This window comes from Oryza sativa, chromosome 3 (genome assembly GCF_034140825.1).
Source record: "Oryza sativa Japonica Group chromosome 3, ASM3414082v1".
Classification (NCBI taxonomy): domain Eukaryota; kingdom Viridiplantae; phylum Streptophyta; class Magnoliopsida; order Poales; family Poaceae; genus Oryza; species Oryza sativa.
This window is the reverse complement of record NC_089037.1, coordinates 33,094,266-33,118,134: the sequence shown is the minus strand read 5'-3', so window position 1 is coordinate 33,118,134 and position 23,869 is coordinate 33,094,266. Positions and strand designations below refer to the sequence as shown.

The window sequence follows — 23,869 nt, the reverse complement described above, 5'->3', positions numbered from 1 at the left end:
TTATAATGGCATGGATCCAATTAACCCTTGTTCTTAAGTCTTTTCAGTTTCTGCATGCTAAATGGTTGCATGATCATGTGAATTCATGATGATAAAGCCTGAGGCAAATTTCATGTGACAAATTGCTGCTTTTCTGAAATACAATGTGGATCACAGGTACAAGAGAATGGACAGTAGGAAACACTGTTTGTATTCCAACATTTTACATGCAATTTGAGTTGCATGCTTTCTTGTGGAAGAGCAAGTGCAGAGAGTAATACAGGAAAAGGTTTTGTTCTCGTCTTACGTACAGTATTCACACATTTTTACAATTTTAAACAGCACCAAGCAATTGTTGCAATCTTTACATATTGTTACAATTTACAAGAAATACAAACAATTGCTAAATGTTACAGCTTGTACAACCCTGTTTTTCAGTATCCAGCCTGAATTTCAGGGTCTCTTCCTCGCGCCTGGAACTGGGATGCTCCAGAAGTATTCTACAACAGGTAGTAGATGGCTAGCATATTGTTGGTGCAAACAATGAATCAATCGTGTATCTTTAACCCAGATTAAGAAATCAATAGCTGTACGCCTGTACCACTTCAAAATTGGTATGTCGGGAGACTCGTATCAACAGATTAGATCATGGCCGCCAAGTCGTCTTCTTTACAGACATGATGCCCGCCTTGTCCTTCCTGAATGCCATCACTATTTCCCAATGCAATGATTTCAGAATTTTCTCTAATGGATCAAGGATCTCAAGCTTCTCTCTGATGATGGCCCAACCTCCAGGCCTCAAAATTCGGTCCATCTCAACCACGATTGAGACAGGTTGCTTGCATCTACATAATTCAAGCAATAGCATATCAAGCATTACTTTAATTATCATGCATCAGGACATAGAAGCTAGATGCTCAATGTTTCGGTGAGTTTGGAACTTATGCAAAATGATGTGTCCTAAAAGAGATTTTTTTTAATGGTCCTTGGTTGTGCGAGGTACATATACCTCTGTACATTCCCAAGGACCATAAAAGAACTCTCCAAAAGAACCATGAGATACAGTCATACAGCATAAATAAGCGGCTTCCAATAACAAGATGAAACTAAATATCATATGAAGCCCAAGAAAGACTAGTATTTCTATGACATACCTGTTGTTCAAGCGTGAGAACAAGTGGTCAGCATGTAGAAGATCATATGACCTTGGGTATGTGCTAAATGGTTCACACCAATCATGGTAGACACCAATCAGCCCACGCTCGTAGATTATGGGTAAAGTGTCCGGAGCATGAACAGGAACAACATTCATGACCCAAACTTTTTTCGATGCCAGTGCAGCAGCAAATCTGCAAGGAAACAGTCACAGCTGATTCATTACATATTTTCTCTATTTATTTTTAAAGTAATACTGCATAGTTGCATATTATTACTCAGAGCAATTCTATTAATCTATCGTCAATCAGTAGTTAGAAAGCAGAAGAATACCCTCCAAATACAGCTCTCATATCCAGAACATTTCGGATATTTGACCAATCAATTCCCAATCCATCCAGATATGATTTCTCAACAACAGCCTTCCAATGTTTATGATCAGCTTCCACCCTTGTTTGCAAGTCCCCAAGCCACTCAGGAAAAGTCTCAATCCTCTTGGGCCACTCTTCAGGCCATTCACTGCCTCGTTCTTCAATGCCAACAGGAGCTTTATGCAGGCAATGTCTGATCAGAGTATACCTAAAAGGGAAAACCAAACTTACCATTGTACAGGCTTACAGGAAAAACATTTATCTCAATGAAATGATGTAGTCATGCCGTCCAAGTAATCGTCTTACCATGCAGGAGCTTTGTTCTGGTCTTCCTTACAAAATGGTGGATCTTTTTTTGCTCTCAGATCATATTCATCATTGGAAGGTGGTCGTTGGAATATCTTCACTCCAGCTTCACTGACATCATCACTGTTGTAAGCTATTACATTCCAACATATAGCAGTCATTGAAGCTGATATTCCTGGAAAAGAAAATTGGGAGGAATGTGAATAAGAATATAAAAGGTTAAGCTAATTTTCCTAGTTAGAATAATATTAGGAACTCAAACATACATGACATGGAAATGCACAATTGCATATGCTTCTATAAATTAAAATGGCATCAAAATTAGAGTCATTCCAGGTTTTTCTACAAATATAAAACTTCAACATACCTTCTTCACTCTCAAGGTCACCATGTTTGCTTGATATAATGAAGTATCCTCCTGGACGAAGGATCCTATTTATCTCTAGGAGAAGCTTTCCACCTAAACCATGGAATACATGTAATTGCTTACGATGTAACAAAAGATAGTATCGTTATGTACAATAAAAAGTAATGCAACAGCATGCACATACCATTAGAATGCCATGGTATGTTGCAATCACCACAGTGGATAGCATCAAATGCACCACTAGGGAAGGGTAACCTTTTTGATCCAAGACTGCCAACTGTTGCAGGGATGCCACGTTCAAGGGCAACTTGTGCAAGGTCAGTTTGATCATTCGTAAGACCTAAAGATAGTGTTATCACATCCTTCTCAAGTAGAGCGACACCAAAGCCAGCACTCTTGCATCCAATATCCAGTACTACTCGAATATTTTTACCCCAGTCAATGTCAGGTGCCATCTAAGTGACAAAAGAAGTGATGTGCAGATTGTGTTAGGCATTAAGACAAATGGAATGCCTAGAAGAATGAATAAAGCAACATGCAGTTCAATGTAATTGCAGTTTTTCATACACAAATTGAACATATGAATTCACATCATTTTAACCAGGACACGGAACACAGATCAATGGAAACAAACTTTTCATTTGAGAAAGCCACCTAGCAATCACCCTTCAGAAATCAGAGTAGGCATCAATTAATGCACAAATTTCAAGTTGGAAGGGAGTGTGATTTTACTTGTGACTGTTCAGCTATATCCTCCTATCCGACAAAAATAATCTAAAGTCACAACTAGCCATCAACCATCATCTACAGACTACACATTATGGTCAATAGTAAACATGCACAACATATTTGCTTTATCAGCCAAATATTGTTTTCACATTCGGTTTCTAACTGGCTTTTAATTCTCAAAGGAAAGTCCATCCACTCCTTAAACATCATGCAAATATTTATGGAAAATATTCTTGAAAGAAACATCATTGAAACACCATGAACTATACCACTAGTACAAAATTTCAAGTGTAAACTCGGTGCTCACATCAAAAAACAATTTGGCTTATGGATCAACCTACTTGATATCCTTGGCCACATTGCAGGATAAAAGACAATGTGAAGAAAACCGTATCAAGGTATTTTGACAATGGTGGCCAGTAAGTACTCGTGTGCAATGTGGTAGTCAAGTCTCTCTTTGCCATGTACTTGTAGACCAGCAATTCCTCATCATCCATGGCCAAATGCCCCAGCAATGGAACAATCCTCCCATGGGAATTCTTTCCAAGGAAACCCAAAGGTTGCATCTAAGGGGAACAGATTTGTTACCTCATCGATTGCTTCGACGTAATGCCTTGATCCACCTTTAAATTCCCACTCATCAGGTGGGAACATCAAGTAATCGCCAGTCCGGTTCAACCAGCCATGACCCTTAACATAACTTGACAACCTAGGATGTCCAATATTCCCATACCAAACCTGCAAGCATGCCAACAATCACCAAAAGAACAACTTCAGATATCAATCCACTATCAATGTCCAACTATGAATTATGTGATCCACCTTCTCTTTCCTCTCCGGCCACGGAGCAGGCGGCTTATACTCCTTGGGCATTGACACGAGGCACGTCGCCGGCAACCTCGGGCAGCTCCGCTCGCGGTGCCTCTGGCTCCCATCCCCATCAAAATCCACACAAGGGATGTAATGGTGGCCGCTCTTGGCGCCGCAGTGCTTCCAGTGGTAATGTGCAGACGAGCTGAACAAGGGCGGCTGCTTCTTCGTCTTCTTTGGAGCTTTCTTCTGCCCCTCTTCCGCCTCCTCGCCGTACCCGTCTCCCTCGCTGAGCTCGTCGAGCTCCAGCTCCGGCGCCTTCTCGCTTTCCTCCTCGGGCGCCTTCCCGTCTCCGCTCTCCTCGGGCATGGGCAATTCCGCCTCCTTCTCCTCCTGATCTTGCTCCACCTCCTCCTCCTCTAGCTCAGTCCCTGGCTCCGGCTCCGGCTCGGCGGGTTTTGACTGCACGGCGTGATCCGCGTTTGCCGGAGTGGAATCCGGCGAGGCGGTGGCATTGGGGCGGTGGGGGTGGGATCCGGCGGGAGGATGGCGCTTCTTGTGGCTGCGGGAGGTAGTGGGGCGGGGCTTCCTGTGGCCGCCGGCGGCGGCGGCGGCGGTGGTGGTAGTGGCAGTATGGTTGTGGGAGGCGGGGGGAGGGTCGACGATGTCGGCGGCGAAGGAGGAGCGCTCGGTGGAGATCTGCTGGGAGGAGGAGGTCGGGGAGAGGGAGGTCCAGACGATGGCGAAGGAGAGGCCGAGCGCGATGGCGATGGTGACCTTGGCGCCGAACCCCAGCGGCGGGCGCCTCCTCCAGCACCCGAGGCAGCCCGACGACGCCGCCGGCCGCCCCGGCGGGCCGCGCGACACCGTCATGCGGCGTCGGCGGCGGTGGCGGTGGGTGGGGGCGCGGCTGTCGGTGGGCGGTGGTTGGCGTGGACTGTGGAGAGTACTGGAGAGGAGGAGTTGCAAGTTAGAGGAAATGAAAATATGAAATGGGGGAAGAGCAAGTTGGTTACTGTTGTTACTGGCTTTACTTTGTGAGAAATTTGATGGAGTAATTTGAACTTCTTTTTTGAATTGTTTTAATTGACACTTGTGAGAATGATATGTGGGACCATATGAGTGAATGAAAATGGGTCAAGATATCAAATAATCAAAACCCATGTTAAGAAGTATTAAATTATCAAGTCTCTCATTTATTACTACTAGTTCTTTCTATTTTTGTGTGTACGTTTTTATTTACCTTTTTGTGCTTGAAGAGCTAGATGTGTTGGTTAGTGACTAGTGAAAACTGAAAACACAACAATTTTCTTCAGTTTTGTGCAAATTTGAGTTGTTTCATTTTAAAAAATTTAAGTTGCATTGAGAAAAAGCTTTTTTTGAAAGGAGGATTTTTTTCCTTAGGGTTTGTTCGGTTAATCCCTATAAAAAGTAGACTAAAGGGGGAAGGGAGTAACCAAAGGAGGCCTTGATGAATTTTCTTTATTCTAGTGGAACCTTAGGTTATATTTGAAAAAATAACTTCTTGGCAAGCATTATAATTCCATCGTGAATTTGAGAAATTCTTGCATTGCTGTTTGTATAAAGGGAAGGGAACTGGTTAGCTGACATAAACAAAGTTTCAGCGTGTACAAACAAACAAGAATACCTCTTTGTCCAGTGTCTTGAATTGGAGGGCTCTGAATAAAGAATTGAAGAAAATAATTGAAATCCATTTGTAACACCTAGCTTGGTTTTAGCACTTCTCTCGGCATAGGTTAATTTGAACCCTCAATCCTCATGCTCTATTACTAAAAGTGGTGCTTTTAAAAATTATATTGAGTAATCATGAAACAAAGCAGGGGAGATGTCGTTTTTCTTTCAGGGAGATGCAGCCGTTCGCTGAGCTGGACATGTCACCAACAGGGTGACTGATCTTCAGTCCGGAAGGTTCCAAACCGATTTTTGTTAGTATCAAGCGAAGCAAAGTTCAAAAAGAACATATGGGGCCTACTTGGAATACTACTTTACGGTACTAATTCTTTGGTAGCAAGTTTCCACAATCAATTCTTTGGTAAGATAAAAACTACATTCGGTCATATTTGGTCCGCTATCAACATGGATCCAAAACGTGAAAATATAGTGAAGAATGTTATGGATTTTCACAAATTCTAGCATCGGTATTACCAATTTAACCAAAATAAACATATGTACTATTCAATCTACCAAAACAATAAATTAGAGAGGGAGAGACGACGGATTAAACAAAAGAATGATAGGTGAGTTGGGAGAAGAGAGGGAGGAGAGCAGGAGATTGAGTTCCAGGAGAGAGGAGGGTGGAGAGGGGGAGGCAAAGATCATAGGTGGGACTTTGTTAGAACCCATGCACAAATAACAAAAAAGACTAAATAGTAATATCATAGTATTGGATGACGTAGTTTATGTTGTTGAGCTTATCATAGTAACATACCTATATACTATAGACGGGTATTTAAAATATCATATTGACATCAGTATGAATCTTGTAAATTATGAACCACCCAATTATTTTAAGATTCGTGCAAAGAAACCCAACCCTAAAAATTTCCTTATCTTCCTTTCTCCCGACATTGCTTCGCCGCTCTAGTGTGCTGCCACCGGGCCTCGCCGGCTGGCCGAGAAGGCATCAACGGCACTGGCGAGGCCCTCTCAGCCGGCCTCCTCCCCCTCCCCCCTCTTCCCTCTCCCATCTCCTCCCTCCTTGAGCTACCGACGGTGAGATGCCCCCGGTCCGCCACCAATGTCGGCTCGCTGCCCTCTTTCATCCCTGCGGCTCCGGTGGCACCGCGCACCCACTTCGCCGCCCACCGCCGGGCCACTGCCTCCCATGACCATCCATTTAAACTCGGCGACCTCCCCCTTCTTCCCCTTCTCCACCCCGGGACCCTAATTCATTGATCCTCCGCCGAAGTTTGGGTTGTCATCGGCACCGAAGCACCGAAGAAGAAGAGGAGGTCGCTGGAGTTGGAAAAGAAGCACCAGAAGCATGAATCGTGAAGCACATCCGGTGATTCAAAATCTGCAATATTTGAGATGCATTTTCTGTCGACAGAAGCTTAGCAATTCGGAATAAGTAAAGGGTTGCAGATGGTTTTTTTAAGTAGTGACGTTTTGCGGCGGCCGGAGGCGTACGATCGATGGAGATTAACAGCACAGCTAGCTATAATAAATCCGCACGTGCTTGTCTTCTCCTCCTCCGGTCCTCCCACCGCGACAGCTCCAGCCTCTGCTATACCTCCCCCTCCTACGCGCCATTAATAAACTGACCGCATCACCCGCCGTACGTCGCCGTCGCGCCACAGTCCGCGCGCGCACGTCGATCGCACGAGGCGATCGTCGATCGAAGGAGAGCCCGGCGAAAAATCGCGCACCACCCGCCTACCACCCGTGCCCCGACCCATTACATGTGCACACAATTTAAAGCTCTCCCCCGCCAAAAAAAAAAAAAAAAAAAAAAACTAGCTCATGTACGTGTGGCCCTCTTTTCTTATCTCTTCCTCGCTACTAGCCTACTACCACCTTAAAATGGCCCACACTACTTCCGTGTAAATTCACCGGAGAGGTTTTAGTACGTGTGGCTGTGTGCATGCCATGTCCAAGGAGGAAGAGGAGAGGGAGAAGGTGACGGCGGCGGCGGCGGCGAGCGAGGTCGTCGTCGTCAATGGCGGTGGCGGCGAGGAGGAGGGGGAGGGGGTGAGGGCGCTGCACGCGCGGGTGGAGGCGGAGTGGGGGCCGGTGATGCAGAGCGCGTGCCAGACGGCGGCGGCGAGGGCGCTGTGGGGGCGCGCGGTGCGCGACCCGGCGGCCGGGGTGCTCGCCGGGGGGAGGTTCCTGGCGGCGCTCCGGGAGCGGATGCGGCGCGACGAGGAGGCCGGGGCGAGGGAGGTGCACGGCGTCATGATCGCCGTCCGCACGCTCTGGTTCGACGCCCGCGTCGAGGCCGCCGTCGCCAGCCTCGGCGGCGCCGCCCAGGTCGTCCTCCTCGGCGCTGGTAATTGATTTCGTAATTAAACACAAAACCTAAGCTATCCTCATCTGCTATGATCATGCAGGCATGTACTGTGTGTGCATGCATATGCTGACATGCATGTAACATGTACGTACTTAATTAGTAACCTTCGTCCCATAATAATTATATTTTTAAGATATTTGAGATAAATTAATAAAAACACAATTTACTACGATAACCATATTTAATAACTACCTGATTAAAATTGAATAAAATTGAAGGTTGAGACACACTTTCAATATGTAAAATTAATTAAAAGGAATGTTGGGATACAGATTCCACTTGTTGGATCCCATTTTATCAGAAATTCAATTTTTTGGGACAAAATTTGAAGGGTAGAAATGCAATTATTATGATAGTACTAGTATTGTGCACGCTCAGGAATAGTATGTGTGCGCAACGTACAGTACTGAAGTTTAGTGTTACAATACGTATGTATTCTACGTATTGTATTTGTACAGATGTGTGCTAATACTACAGTACAGTGGTATATACATCATGCCATACAAATACATATATTAGAACATAAACATTTATCAGCTTTGTACACTAATAGGCAACTGATTAATAGAGCTTTTGCAAACATGAACTATATTCATGCGTGGACAATTGGCGGGTCTTCTTCCACGTTGTCCATTTTTAATTATGTGGCAACAAGCAACTTGCCAGGATTTTTTTTAAAAAAGAGAAAGAATAAAGAAAAAAACTTTGGTCTCGTTACGGAATGCCGACATTTAACATAAACTTGCATAAGTGTTAAGTACATTTGGACTAAAGGAAAAAAAACAGAGAAATAATTGTGGCTGGAAATGAAGACACCCGGCAACATAACAGCAAGAACAAAGCTATCCAACAATGTGGGGATGCAGGAGTAGGACGTTCAAGCTTTCATAGTACTGTTTGTCTGGACTCCACATAGCACGTCAGCTTCAAACAGTGAATGCCTGATATTTATATTTGCTCCTCCCTTTCATATTGACACTTGCTGTTAGATCCCTTCATCGCATTATTAGCTGTTTGGCACGATGTACACCATGAGAACTTTTGAATTTTATTAACCCAGGATGAGGATTACACTCAACTGCATAAGGTTTCAACATCAACTTCATCACTATTGGTGTGCTAATCTGGAAAACAAAATGAAAATTGGCAGTACATGAGAATGTGTCAAAAACTCTGTGCTCAAATATTTTGGGATTCAACCATGCGCATTAAAATAAATTTACCAGGAATTACCAAGGCTACTATTGCCTATGCACATTCTGGTATTTCATTTGCACGCACGGCATGATAACAACCCATACAAAGACGACTGAATTCAACAAAGATGGCGAAAAGATTATAGTAGTTTTCTCAAGAATTTCACAAAAAACTTCTGTAACAAGAGATACAACCTTTTTCAGCTGAAGAAGGGACTTTATTTCTTACAAAGTTTATACATTCGTACATCTGTTCCTAGTGAGAAAAAGACTGACTTGGAAAAAAAAATGAATTTGTAGGGATGGATGCGAGAGCTTATCGACTGAGCTGCCTGAAGGAGTGCACGGTATTTGAACTTGACTTCCCGGAGCTCCTAGAAATGAAAACAGATCTTCTTCACGAAGCAATGAGCTCTGCAAATAATCAGAAACTCACCATGATGGCAAAATCATTGACTAGGGTTCCTGCCGACATCCGAGATGGAGACTGGATCACCAAGCTACAGAGCTACGGCTATGTTCCTGAAAGGAACACCATATGGGTTCTTGAAGGCATCCTCTATTACCTTCACCATGTCCATGCAATGCAAGTCCTCGAAACCATTGTGGCCTGCCGCACCTCAGTCCACACTGTCCTCCTGGCTGACTTCATGAACAAGAATGCAGTATCGCTCTCTCGGGCAATGTACCATTTCTACCATGACAGCCCTGATCTCCTGCTGCCTTCCATTGGGTTCTCTCAGGTAACTTTGTCACAAATTGGAGATCCACAAGCACATTTTGGGCTGCTAAGTCACCCGCAGAACCTGTTTGATAAACTGAGGAGATTGCCAAGATCAGTGGAGACAAACCCAGAGGATGGCACACCATGCTGCAGATTGTACTTGGTAGAAGCCTCTGCTTTTCCAGATGACCAGATCACTAAACAGGGCATTTAAGTCCATTGATAATTACGCTTTTTTTTTCATCTTCCCTGATTGCTTGAGGACTTCATCACCGTTCAAATTTCAAACATAGATGTGAGTATGTGACCTGTATAGCAACATTCAGTTCAAGTTAAGGGCCTCTTTGAATCGCAGGAATGAGAAAACATAGGAATAGAAAAAACGCAGAATTTTGATAGGAATGTAAGTGTAAAACAGAGGATTGCAAAACACAGAAAAAACACAGGAATGGTCGTTTGATTGGACCGCAGGAAAAACACAGGAATTAGAGGAGAGATAAAGACTTAAAGGAAAGTTTCCAAGAGGTTTTACCTCATGTTAGAATTCCTCCAAAACTTGCATGGCATTAGGCAATCCATAGGAATTTCATAGGATTCCATAAGATCTATTCCTTTAATTCAAAGAGCTATATAGGAAAAATTTCTATAGGAATAAAATCCTCTAAAATTCCTATGAATTTTCTTTGAATCAAAGGTGGCCTAATAGAGAAAGTCTTGCCGATAAAAAATGTATTGTTTTGCCTATTATCTAGTAACGCACAATAGCTTCCGAATAATCATAGTTTATTTAATAACTATCGATTAGAGTAATCAAATTAAGATCAAACGGAAGAAAATATTCCATTAAGTTTTAGTTTAGTTTAGTTTTATAGGTAACGAGATATGCCTAACAAACCATAAGTCTAAAGTACAAACCATAAGTTTTATAGGTAATGAGATATGCCTAACAAACCATAAGTCTAAAGTACATGGGGAAGATATTCCCTAGAAGGGAATGAGTGAACTTTAAAAAAAGAGAGAGAAAAGGATAGCCTTCTACAATTAAAACCTCCCTAATTACTTCTGATATTTTTCATTTACCCTGTCATGGAATGACCATTGTTACCATAAATAGAACACGTCGAATCAAACATACAAACTGGTCAGACAGCAATAGGTACTGATGAAGAAAGGAACGCAAACTTTACCGTGTGGGTATATTTAGGTTACTCTGAAATTATTTAAGCCTCAAAGAGTCAAAGGTGCTTCTAGAAAATTATAGATACCTAAACAATATTGAACACTCCATTCAAATTTGTCAATGGCAGAGACGGTGCTCAGCAAGCCATTCTTCATCTTCTCTCTTCAGTATAGTGAAGTTGATAAGTGCCGTGCATTTCCTAGCTTGGAAAATATTCCAAAGAAATTCAACAAAAATCACATGTAATCGACATCCTAAAACTCCTTTTGCTGGGAACGAAGGATTCCTTCATTTCGGAACTTCACCATCTGGATGAAACTACCAGAATAGAAAAAAAATAAGAGCACAGTTTTACAATCTGTCAGGTCCGCATCAAAGAAGCTCACACCGAACAGCATCTCCCTCGACTGCTTCAGTAAACTAATGATTTTTGAACATTCATCTTTATCTAAAAATATTGTTTAATTCCTAAGCACTCAAGAATTAAAAGATCAACCATCACAAAAAAGTAACCCATCTGAACTACACGGAGTTATTTACTCAAGGATCAAGGCATTAATCTCCTGTACCATAATGCACAAGACACAGAGCATTATCCTCGTCAGAACTCAGAAGTGAGTTGATCACTTAATCTGATCGAGCTTGATCACTTATCAATCATGCACAACAAATATATAGTTTCCATGAGCAAATTTTAAAGCATGCTATTCACATTTGTACAATTAATTGGACATGGAGAAAAAAATCATAAACCCTTGACATCAGTTGTTATGCATATGGATATATAATTGACATCATAGTCGCATTGAAGGGTAGTAATATATAAAACAACATGCAGAGCATGAATCAGATAGTCTCAATTCAGAACTAATTTATGAACATTTCCATTGAATTGCACAAATAGAATAGATAATACAATTATCCAACCTGAAGTAGAAATGCCTTGTTGCTGGTGGCTCGCGTCCAAGGATGTGAGCCGCGGTGTGGACGTGGACCATGAACAGATGTCGACGGCGAAGGAACTAGATCTCGAGGCGATGCGGGTGTGGAGATGGCGCGGTGGGGAGGGATCCGATGGTTGCAGGCTTGCGGCGGCGCGAGCATAGGGTATCTAGGTGAGTGCAAGAGAGAGAGAGAGAGAGAGAGATTGAGAGAATGGGAGCGTGTGCGAGAGAGAGGATGGGAGGTCGGGAGGCTGCGCGTGGGATGATTTGGATCATTCGATTGCATGTGGATGAATACGGTGCGTTGGATTTGATGAATGAGTAATGTAGGTGCAAGATCCAATTGGTGAATTATAGGGTAGATTACTTCACTATAATCACTAATAATGTAAACCACGTGTCGAGGGATGGCGAGGGAGACTAAGAGCAGGTACAATAGCAGACTATAAACCAGCTATAAACATAATTTAAGGAGATAAAAGAGGAGAGATAAGAGCAACGGGCTACAGATTTGTAGCCAGTTGCAGCACGGACTACAAGACGCATGTGTGTATGACAGGTGGGACCATATATTGATTGTGTAGTATATATTTATAGGTAATTATTGTATGAATTAGCTATTAAGTTGGCTATAGATAATTTGGAGCAAGAAGTTGGCTATACTATTAAACTTGCTCTAAATACGGCCGCGGGTGGGCGGGGCGTTGAGCCGCCCAGCGACAGGGGGAGGTCCGGATTGGAAGAGCTTGTGGCAGCCGCGAGTGAGCGACGGTGCGTTAGTTCGAGGAGAATTTTCATAATATGCCATCGAATTCGCACTACTTTCAGGATATGCCACCCAATTCGTGCTACTTTCAGAATACGCCATCGGAGCACGAATTTCCTTCATTCCGTGCCACTACGTCTCTTCCGTCTGTAGCGTCGTCGTCTTCTCCGCCCGGCGCCGTTCACCACCGCCCGTGCCGGCGCCCGTGTGTTAACGACCAAATTTGGTAATATCTACATCGGAAAAGAGGATTAGATCGAAGCAAAATCAAAGGCGGAGATCGATTCGAGAACAGAGCAAGAATCGGCTGGAGTCCAGATCGGCTACGATTAGGATCGCCTGGGTCCGAGTCAGACTGGGTAAGCTGATACAGCCGATTCCGACAATACGACTTGGTGTACGACATCGGGTTGAATTGAGGTGCTTCAAGATGGTTGCCGCACATGGATAGAGTCCTGAGAAGGCAATTGTATCTATTAATTAGGATATTTTATGTAATCTCCTTAGAGATATGTTTGGGCAAAAGTCTGCCGTAAAGACTTATGGTATCTTAGAGTTTGTTAGAAATAAGAGTCGTGTCCAATATGGACATAGTTTGTAATTTTCGGGTATAAATAGACCCCGAACCCCATGTAATCAATTAACACACACGTTCAATACAATTTCGGCGCATCGCCACCCTTTTGCTTTAGTTTTATTTCGACGAGTTCTTGCTTTCGGGTTGAGCTGCATCGGTTTCGATCTTCAACAAGAGGTAAAACTTGTTACGACGGTTTGCATTCTCGTGATTAGTGCTTCCATCTTTATGATACTCTAATCTTGTTTATGTAATTCATCGAGTTATCATATATCTTACATAATCTCCGGCGATATCGCTATTTAACCTATTATCGGCTAACATCTGTCGGTAGAGGGCAGCCGATTAGGTTAAGCATCGATGTTGACTTAGATTATATAAGATATCCACCACTCTATGAAACTTCCAGCGGTTTGATTATCTAGATATTGTTATTCTTTTCATACTTAATGCTGTATCAGTTGAGTTTGATCTATTAAGTCGTGCTTAGAATATCAATCCCTAGCCTGCCTTCTGGTTGCCGATTAGGGTAGTATTGGAGTTTCAGCCGATCTTATCTGATTTAACTATATTTGCTCTGTATGCTTCATTAACACGTTAAATTTTCCCTTTATGTCAAGATTTTATTGCATATAAGTATATTAAGCTTCTGTTAGGTATATTTTGCTTGTTTTAACATCTTAACATAGAGTCGTATCAGAGTATTAGCCGATACATGCTAGATCTATCTGATCGGCTATGCTATAAACACATATAGTCCCGTTATTAATATATATTTCGATCTAAGTGATTTATATTGTCTAGGCATGGCGACCGATCTATCCCAATCACTTGATTTAAGTATATATCGATATAAGAACTATATATTGTTAATATCTACAGCCAATCAAGTAGATTTAGCTCTTTATTATCTATTCATAATCACCGATCGATTTACATATGACATCGGCTCAAAGATAAATGATACGTCATCGGCGCTTAGCCGATCGGCTATCGTTTATAGGTTTAACTGCGGTTTCTTTGTCGTTATTTCTTGTTGATTGCAGGATCAAATCAACTGGCACGCTAGCATACCCGAAGGCGAGTTTTGGACCTGGACTAGAGTTAAGCAGATCTCCCAGGCCTTGTGTTTTACGTCAACACCATGTCAGCCGCGCCGGCGACTGTCCGTCACCGGCATTGTCCATCCTCGTCGGCGTCCATCGTCGCCGTAGTCGTCGTCCATGGCTCGATGGGCGCGGAGGGAGGGTCCGCCACCGCCGGCGCCGGCGCCAGTGTCAGTCGCGCCAGCGTCCGTCCGTCGTCGGCATCGTCGTCGTCCACCGCCCGCGCCGCGCACGCCCGTGTCAGCCACGGCGTCGTCCGTTCGCCGTCACCGCCATCATCGTCCTCCTCATCTTCCTCCCCACCACCACGGACACCGCCCGCTCACTGCCCATCCCCGCTGTCCACAGCCGCCGCATTCCGCCTCGCCCCACCCCTTCCCCGCCGCCGCAGCCGTTTCGCCCGCAACCGCAGCCGCCGCTTCGCCCGCCGCCGCAGCCGCTGCTAGCACTCGCGGTCGCGCTCGCCATCCGTCCCCTTCAACTTCTACAAGCGACTCCCCGCCAAGTCCGACGTCCTCCTCTGAACAATCCAAGTATCCAACTACTACCTACCCATTCCGTTTCCTTCCGTCCTTGCCAATTCACACTCATCAACTGGACCAAGTACGTGCAGCAGCAACAACATACAGGGAGTTTTTACCGGCCGCCCTCTACTCTCAAAATTCACAAGGCGCGCGCACGAGGTCCAGTCCCGGGCGGTAGTAGACGCAGACGCAGACAGTCAGCTTCGCCCGCCGCCGCAGCCGCTGCTAGCACTCGTGGCCGCGCTCGCCGCGCTGCTAGCACTCGCGTCGCTCTCGCCTCCCTCCGTGCCCACGCCACGCCGTGGACGATGACGACGATGACGATGGACGCCGACGAGGATGGACGATGCCGGCGACGGACGGGCGTCGGCGCGGGCGATGACGGACTGACGACGGCGGCGCCGGGCGGAGAAGACGACGGTGCTACGGACGGAAGAGACGGAGTGGCACGGAACGAAGGAAATTCATGCTTCGATGGTGTATTCTGAAAGTAGCACGAATTGGGTGGCATATTTTAAAAGTAGTGCGAATTCGATGGCATATTCTGAAAATTCTTAGTTAGAGTGGATGATGTCAAGTTTCAGACAGCTAATATGGATTACGTATTCAGTATTCATGTCTTCGTAGAACTTTGACGGGTACAATACAGAAGCGCTTCTTATCGTTTGATGGCGCCCACATAGGCACATACATATATGTGGGCGGATCCAAGAAGAGAGAAACCCTAGCAGCGCCCTTTCCGAGTTCCGACGCCGCAGACCCCCTTCCACCCCTCTCAGCTCCAGTTTCATCCAGATCTTTCTCTATTGTTTCGTGAAAAAAAAACTTCGCCCTTTCATATTTAGAAGATTCATGTCGGAACATGACGGAGGTAAGGAAACAGTATGTGATTTTTCTGTTAATCAGCTATTTCTTTCCCCCCCCCCCTCACCATGGGAGGCTGTAAGGAGTCATTGCCCTCTTTATTTTTTCCTTGAAAATTAGTACTTGTGAACCGCGATGTATCTTTCTAAGGCGAGATCCGGAACCCCTGTTTGTTGCTATTTAAAGGTGGGATCTGTGGCTTCTGGTCATATTCCTCCGACCGGGAGCTATTCTTCATGTCAAAATCTAATATTTCGACTGATACCGACCTTAAGGGTTTGTTCGGATCTCCAAGTTCCCAACTTCCCTTGCTTTGTTTTTCGCGCGCACGCTTTTCAAACTGTTAAAACGGTGCGTTTTTTGCAAAAAGTTTCTATACGAAAGTTGCTTAAAAAATCATATTGATCCATTTTTGAAAAAAAATAGCAAATACTTAATTAATCACGTGCTAATGAATTGTTCTGTTTTCCGTGCGTACTGTTTTGGGTTGGGAACCGGCATATGCAACACAGCCTAAGTAATTGTCGCACCCCCGTTTTCAGTCTATAGTGTTTTATCTCCACAGCAGGACGTCGAAATGTGTACTCTAGCTGTGTATAGGACCAGTAATGTTTTTATTTTTCCCTACCTCCCTTTGATGTAAAGCATCGAAATCTCTCATAGTCCAGGATCAGAAAGAATAAGTTGTTGACGGGCATCAGTAACCATTAGTAAAGTCTGGCAGGAATCACATGTTCAGCTATCACTTTTTTGCTTTTACTTTGTACATGCATAGGTTTTAGCATTCCCGTACAACTAGTATGTGTGAACTTCCTTTTGCCCCTTAATATCACATTTTACCTTATCCAGATGTGTGATGGAAATTCAATATTTTCTTTTGCAGCGTAATATATATTTTATGTTTCAGCGATGCATGCTTCCTCCAATTCAAAGTATATTTTGTTTTAGGATTCCTACTGGTCAAGCCATTTTAACCCTGGTCATCAGTATATAAAAATTAGAGATTGGCAATGTAAGATAGCTATTACTAGATTCATCATGAAAATTACTTTCATAGTTTAACCATTTTATTTGAAAGACCATATTTTCATAGAATTTGCTAGTCAAAATTTTACCTTGTAGATCATGTCAATGTCCTAAGCATCATATATTTTTTAATCCAAGGGAGTAATCCATTTAGAAATACTCCATTTTGTCTTCGTGGCCAACAGGATCATCGTTCAACCATTTATGAGTCTTACAATATATTAGTAGCAATAGAAAATTGTTGTATGTTTTAATGTATTCCATTTTATAAATAAACCTCCTTGTTCCTTGTTTCAGACAAACAAACTACGGGAAGTCTTCAGACCAGTTCTTCTCAAATGGAGAAACACGAGGTGGTGTGCGGAGATAATGCTAGACTTAAAGAAGAAGGAGCAACTGTGGATAATATGGATCCTTCCCGTCCTTTTCTATACCTTGAGAAATTCGATCAGAAAAAGATGGATGAGGTATGTTGGCTACCCATCTCTGTGATCCTCCTCTTGGCTTCTGTTTTCTTCCCTTATGAACTGGCATTTGACATACTCTCTTCCAGTGGGTAAAAATTAAATCTGTTTGGGCCGCCAAGAACGTAAAGAACGATATCATGACAGATCCTACTCCTCAGGTTTTGTTTCTATTTCACTTACAGAATTCAGTTGACAGATCATTCTGTTATATTAGTTATTTCTTTCTAACCTGCAGCATTTTGGTGTATCTAAGTAGTCCATGTTGAAGCTAAGTGTTCTGTTACTTAATTATAAAGCGCATGCCAGTGAAGCTTGTTTATTATGTTCTGCTTTATCAACTGGAAAAATAACTGGCCTTCTTTTTCATTTGTCAATGGATCGATCTAGTGGGTGCAAAATAACTTCTATTGTTTAACTCCCTACTTGGAACACATCCTGAAAAAGGATAGTACCCGGTGCTTCCGCCGCTTGTTTGCAAACTCTTGGATATTGGCATGGGATTTTACCATTACCTCTGAAACCTTGACCTACATGGTCAGGCATAACGCCCTGCGATGTGCGCCAAGTTGTATTGGAGGGCAAGGCACCTGAGCTCAATTATATGCATGCTAATCCCAATTGCATGAATCCATATGGATGTTTTGCACTCCATGAAGCTGCTGAACGGTTCTTTGTTGACATGATCAAGTTGCTCTTCCGCCATGGTGCTTCAGCTAATGTACGCACAGTTGGTAATGCTGGCACTGAGGACCTTCTCCCACTCCATATTGCAGTTGAGAATACTTGCATGCATAAGTATCTGGAGGATAATCTATCTCCTACCCAGTATAATGAGGATTATGTATACAAGCTCATTCATCTGCTGTGCTTACCTGAGATGGTTTGTTTCACTTTCCTCTCTACACAAAACGTGTGCAGAATGGCATTTTAAATATGTATACCTTTTTGAATTTTTCATATGTGGTGCAGCCTGTTTTTATTTCAAATTTAGCAGTCATTTATCCTGAAATTCTACTTCCTCAGTTGCAAGTAAGGTGTTTTAGTTTTGTCCTTAGTCAAAGTTCTTTAACTTTGACCAAATTTATAGAAAAATAATTAACATCTTCAATACAAAATAAATAAACTATCAAGACATATTTCATAGTGGATTTTAATTGAACTAATTTGATGTTGTTTATGTTGGATCATTTTATAGAAAAAATAACATCTTCAGTTCCAAACAATGTGATGTTACGATATGGGGAGTATTAGCTAAGTAAATTTTATTTGGCTTGAAGATTGGTCCTAATTCATGCCTTGTAATTAGAAGAAACTAGGTGATGTAATATAGGAAGTTATTCAGTGCTGCTTGATAAAGGCAATCTAATTTTGTTCCTTGGCGGCCTTTTTGTTTTGCAGAAGATTTTCTTGGATACAACTAGACTGCTTGCCGAAAAAACAGATAATCTTGTTGATGAGCTATGGAATTACATGAAGGATGGCAAGCTTGTACAGTCAGCAGTTCTACTCCTGACAGCTCAAAAACAGTTTCGGAAGGTCAAGCCTGAAGGATTTCATGTTATCGTGCAGCGATTATGCTGTGCTCCCCAAACACGCGAGAAAGGTGATACTGGAGAGGCACAGAAGCAGCTGGAGGAGAAGGGAGCACGTTTTAATTGTTCTTTACAGCTTGTTAGTATAATTTCTCTGGCTGGCGAAGTTCTTGACAAGTATATTCAGGCACATTCAGAGGTACCACCTCTTTTTTAATCATTTCGCTGTTTATTTTGATAGTGGTATTTTACTATATACTTTCAAAAATCCATGCTCTAATTTGAGCAAGAAGAATGCATAGTTCTGTTGATTTCCACGCCCTTTCCATATAGTGTGCATGTGGGAGCATAGTCAGCGTAAAGAGATTGGTGTGTCCTGTTTGTGTTAAACCCATGAGAAGAAACTTGCCACTAAAGTGATGTTACTTCTCAAGATTTTTCATGAAGCTTATGACGTCGGAGCCCCCGGTGTTTTGAGAAGCTGGAGCCCCTCGAGTCTTAGGGATGCGGCCTTAGCATGTTGAAAGAATTGACTATCAAATGGTTGAATTGAGATAGGACTGAATTAGTTGTTTGGGGTATGCCATATGTCAAGTAAACCCTGATTTATGTAGCCTGTTATGGTGATATCTACTAATTCATGACAACTAGCTTCTTAAAAAATACTTTCTGGAGGAAGCTCACCCCTTCAACGATGCCTTTAGAGTATTCACATCACGTCACGTGCTGATATGCATTGTGATTTAAGAGTGTGGTAATATTACATTTCGTTCAACCTTATTTGATATCATGCCAGCTTTGTTTAATACTTTTGCTGCAACCTTTTTTGTCCTGTTTTTGTTCTAGGAGATCTCCCTAAAACCGATTAACGCTATGTACAGAAATATACAATATATATATTATATATCAGTTTGTTCTTCTTGTCGGTGAGGTACCGAGGTTGCTGCAAACCCTTTCTTTTTCCTCGCTACATACGTGCATTACCACTGCCGAGCTCTACATGGCATTTGCAGGAGCAGGACCCACCACATTGCCGCCTGCTTGTCCTACAGACTCACTGCCAGAGGGGTATTCGCTATTTTAGATCACCCCCATCTTCAGTTCAAGAATTAGGGGGCCTAAATGACACCAACAGGATCTGAGACCACTGATGTATTTTACCCATTACTCCCTCCGTCCCAAAAAAAGCTAATTTAGGTATGGATTTGACATTACCTAGGACAACGAATTTGGACATGCTGGACATGCTCTACCTAGGACAAACTTTGACCTAAAACATCAAACTGCGCAGAGGCGCTGCATGCAACAATAGCAAGGAGAGTAAATACGAAAATGATTTTCATTGCTGCGGGACACTAGATCTTTCTTTTTTGCTGTATAATGCTTGAACGTAGAGCATGTCGAGATTCGTTGTCCTAGGTAATGTCAAATCCATGCCTAGGTTGGCTTTTTTGGGACGGAGGGAGTATGTTTGTTATATACATTACGCTGAATATATGTCTCTTGAGGATGCATTGACTTAAGCGAACACACATAAATTGGATGCTGAGACTTTCACCAGTCCTTTTTTTCTTTTGGTTAAAATGTCTTGAACACTTTTGCCCATGCATTTATATAAAGTTAACTACAGCTACAAAATTGAAATTTGAATAACTAGAAGACTCTTCAATTTGAATATGTTTGTATATGTATTTTATGAAACCAAGCATGCTTGTATTCGCTGTGATTGCGAACTGTTCTATCTCCTTCCATTTCATATGGTATGACTAAAATTTCTCCTCTTGGCCACTCTTTCCGTTATCTCTTTGCCACCATTTCTTATAGGAATTCTTTTTCCTACCCCCATGTGCGCCCTCACAATATGGGTGTATCTAACACATCTGTAGCTACACTAGACTGAATTACTGAACAAAAATTCAGTAGCTACACTACTGATGGTGACTACTGATAGTCTGCTACCGAACATAGTTCAGTAGTACAGTGCATTCGGATCAGTAGTTCGCAATCAGTTTTCTTGGTAGTAGTTATATGTGTGTGCGCGCGTGATGTGTGTATGCACCATTTTTCTGTTCCCTTTTCCTTTATCTGATATGATGGTTTAAATGACATTCAGGTGCCCCAGGTGGAGGTCCTTGCACATGTCTCATATGTTCTTAAGGAATTTGGGTTCTGCCATAATGAAATATGCATTGACGTCATAAACCTGTACTACTCTTGCATTTAATTAAATATTTTTTATGGAAATGCATGGTTGTTGATTTAATTATTTCTTCAACTTGTTTTTGAAGCCGCCCTTATGACTGAAAGATTTCTGACAGGGAATTACATTTCAAAGGTATGTGTTGATTTTTTAAGTACTTGTTTCTGAATTTCGCAGAATGTGCCATTGTTACCTTTATTACATGGTTATGTAGATTCAACCAAGGCAGTTACAGAGATGTCTTCCATGCACTCTGTAGAGGAAAAGGTAAATATATTCAAATGCTACCAATAAGTTTCTATTTTTGCTTTTTGTTAGTTTTCCATAGCTCCTTTGTTAATTATTTTGTGCAGCAGCATGTGAGGGATCACATTGTGATAATAGCACACAAGGAGCATTAGCAAGAATACTTATTAGTTTTCTAGATTCCATGTTAGGTTTGTTGTTGTCATCTTACTGGCTTGTGCATATAGGCCACACCATTACCACGTACTCCATTTGTTCCATCTATAAGACGATTAGGGTTTGTCCTTGGTCAAACCTCTTCCAGTTTGACCAAGTTTATAGCGAAAACGTAGTGGCATGTACAACACCAACTTTGTTCCGTTAGATCCACCTTTGAATATATTTTTATAGTACATTTGTTCTGTGTTGGAAATGCTGTTACATTTCCTATAACTTTGGTCAACTCAAACTTGAATAAATTTGACTTAGGACAAACTTAAAACGACTTACAATATGGAAAGGAGTAGTTCTCATCTCTGGACTCTTCTTTTTCCCCCTGTAAGCCATTGCTGCTTGGTGATTTATACAGCAGTGCTTCGCTGTAGACCGAGTAGATAAAATATGATAAACTGGATAAAATATTTATGCTTTAGTATTTGGTGCTTTGGATTGATTTCCCCTCATCTGTTGTGGGCGCATGGTCTTGCAATAAATTTTGGCGTGCAATGTTCTTATTTGGTTGTTCTGATTGTAACTTATGTGAATGCTTACGCAATGAAATTATGTATGATTAGTCATATTGCAGTGGCATTGTAATAAATAAAACTGCTAGATGTCTGTCATTTTCCTGGATGAAATTGTGGGTACTTGTGAAATTCTTGGAGGAAATTGCAGGTACTCGTGAAATTCTTGGAGGAAATTGCAGGTACTCGTGAAATTCTTGGAGGAAATTGCAGTGTGATAGTCTTAGGCTCTGTTCGGGAGTGAGGGTTGGGAACCCTCACTCCCCGGCACACAAAATGAAGCAACGTTTTAGTACGTGATTAATTAAGTTTTAGCTATTTTTTAAAAAAATGGATTAATATGATTTTTTTAAGCAACTTTCGTATAGAAACTTTTTACAAAAAAAAATACACTGTTTAGTAGTTTGAAAAGCGTGCACGCGGAAAACTAGGAGGAGTTGGGAACTTCCACAACCGAACGGAGCCTTAGAGACAACAGCAAAATGATGTTTCACTTGCTATGTTTCTTCCATGCAGCTTACTGATTTACTTGCCTTGTCATGTTGCTTAAGTAAGGTACTTGGGAACACATCACCAATAAATTATGGTTTAGCTGTCTTCTCGTATACACACCATGCACACCAACTAAAAATACCAAAAACTTCCCTAAAAAAAATATTACCAAAAATTGTATACAAATTTGTACATGTACTTTTAGTAGTGCTATATCTGTGTAAAGTATCATCTTCAAATTCATTATATATATAGGGAGCAAAAAAGGACAATTCTGACATATTTATACTCTTAAAATTGTCAGAATTTTTAGGTTAATACTTTACACATAAGTGTAATACTATTGGAAGTACATGTAGAATTTTTGGTGAACTTTGTTAGTTGGTGTGCATGTTGTGTACACAAGCTTGTGTGCATAGGATATGTTCACATCTTCCATGCAAAATGAAAATAAATTAAATGCTCTCTGGTAGATCATGCTGAATTGTGAATGTTTTGGGTCTTCACACGTGTAAAATCTTTCTCAAACTATTAATACAGGCTGTGAGAAAGGGAGCACTTATAGGATGGGATCCAACATACACAAGGAGAAGTTTTCTCCCCTACTGGAGATCTGCATTAGGGCCCCGGGGTCCATCTCAGGAAGCAGTAGAGGTCAAGTCCATAGTGGAGAGCGGACAATATTGGGGTAGTTCAATGATCCCTGGGTACAATCGTAAGATCTGGTTAATGGACAAAATTCCACAAATACAAAGTAGAAGACGGTCAAGAAGGTACAGTAGTGCAACTGCGTTGAAAATGCTCGTGAAGGTGCTAAAGATTGCATGAGTTGAAAGGTATGTATTTTTAGTTTCTTGTTTGAAGTTTCTGAACATGTCAGAATGAAATACATGGGAGCACGTTGTAACTGAAAAGAAGAGAAATTATACTGCCGAATAGTTCGTAATACATGGTAGCGCGTTGTAACTGAAAAGAAGAGATTATATTGCCGAATCGTTCGTTAGGGCTAGGGACTATATGCTTGTTGTTTATATACTTATCTCGATAGAATTTCCCCTGTTTAAAATTTGCTTAATACGCCTTTGTGTACATGCTCATGTTGAACTCAAGTCATCTCGTTATCATGTTTGTGCAGGTAGCTGGTGGCACATGTGCTTGATCATAATTCGGCAACCTGATATTACGTGTCATGCTAAGTAGTATCATAAGTTATATTTAACTGCTATTATGCCGCTTAAACAACCTTTAGATGTAAACAGGTTATCATGCGACATACTAGTACAAAATTGTAAACGAGTGGCTGCATACTGTATTTTGTTATCATGCGTCCTACAAATGTAGCTGACTTTATTTTGTGAGGCTATCTCTATGTTAAAAGTTCTCTGTTAAGGCTGCGTTCGGATGGGGTTTCCAACCCCCCTCCCTCGTACTCCGCTCGCACGCTTTTGAAACTACTAAACGATGTGTTTTTTAAAAAAAAAATTCTATACGAAAGTTACTTAAAAAATCATATCGATCTTTTTTTTTAGAAAAATAGCTAATACTTAATTAATCAT

General features: G+C 42.0%; 2 protein-coding genes and 1 pseudogene across 3 annotated transcripts; 2 read left to right on the top strand and 1 right to left on the bottom strand.

Moving 5' to 3' along the window:
- Positions 1-168: 168 nt before the first annotated feature.
- Positions 169-4,667, bottom strand: LOC4334284 (probable methyltransferase PMT28). The gene is made up of 8 exons (NM_001418729.1): positions 3,730-4,667; positions 3,496-3,645; positions 2,363-2,633; positions 2,179-2,271; positions 1,812-1,986; positions 1,468-1,713; positions 1,134-1,328; positions 169-824 (listed from the first exon to the last, which is right to left on the bottom strand). The coding sequence occupies exons 1-8, from the start codon at positions 4,588-4,590 to the stop codon at positions 626-628; spliced, it is 2,190 nt and encodes a 729-aa protein (NP_001405658.1). The 5' UTR covers positions 4,591-4,667; the 3' UTR covers positions 169-625.
- Positions 4,668-7,189: 2,522 nt separating this feature from the next.
- Positions 7,190-10,021, top strand: LOC4334283 (uncharacterized). The gene is made up of 2 exons (XM_015773442.3): positions 7,190-7,726; positions 9,244-10,021. Exons 1-2 carry the CDS (start codon positions 7,327-7,329, stop codon positions 9,879-9,881), a joined length of 1,038 nt encoding a protein of 345 aa, XP_015628928.1. The 5' UTR covers positions 7,190-7,326; the 3' UTR covers positions 9,882-10,021.
- Positions 10,022-15,500: 5,479 nt separating this feature from the next.
- On the top strand, positions 15,501-18,970 carry LOC4334282 (uncharacterized; annotated as a pseudogene). Its single transcript, XR_010740169.1, has 5 exons — positions 15,501-15,635; positions 16,952-17,121; positions 17,208-17,279; positions 17,509-18,001; positions 18,520-18,970. The product of XR_010740169.1 is annotated as an uncharacterized protein (transcript).
- The last annotated feature ends 4,899 nt before the right edge of the window (positions 18,971-23,869 follow it).

Bases quoted from the DNA above. Each gene is read 5' to 3' on its own strand.
- LOC4334284 (NM_001418729.1), bottom strand. From the start codon at position 4,590: ATGACGGTGTCGCGCGGCCCGCCGGGGCGGCCGGCGGCGTCGTCGGGC. The intron at 1,987-2,178 runs GTATGTTGAAGT...TTTCTTTTCCAG, and splicing joins TGACCTTGAGAGTGAAGAAG to GAATATCAGCTTCAATGACT. The intron at 1,714-1,811 runs GTAAGACGATTA...TTTCCCTTTTAG, and splicing joins CAGAACAAAGCTCCTGCATG to GTATACTCTGATCAGACATT.
- LOC4334283 (XM_015773442.3), top strand. From the start codon at position 7,327: ATGTCCAAGGAGGAAGAGGAGAGGGAGAAGGTGACGGCGGCGGCGGCG. The intron at 7,727-9,243 runs GTAATTGATTTC...ATGAATTTGTAG, and splicing joins GGTCGTCCTCCTCGGCGCTG to GGATGGATGCGAGAGCTTAT.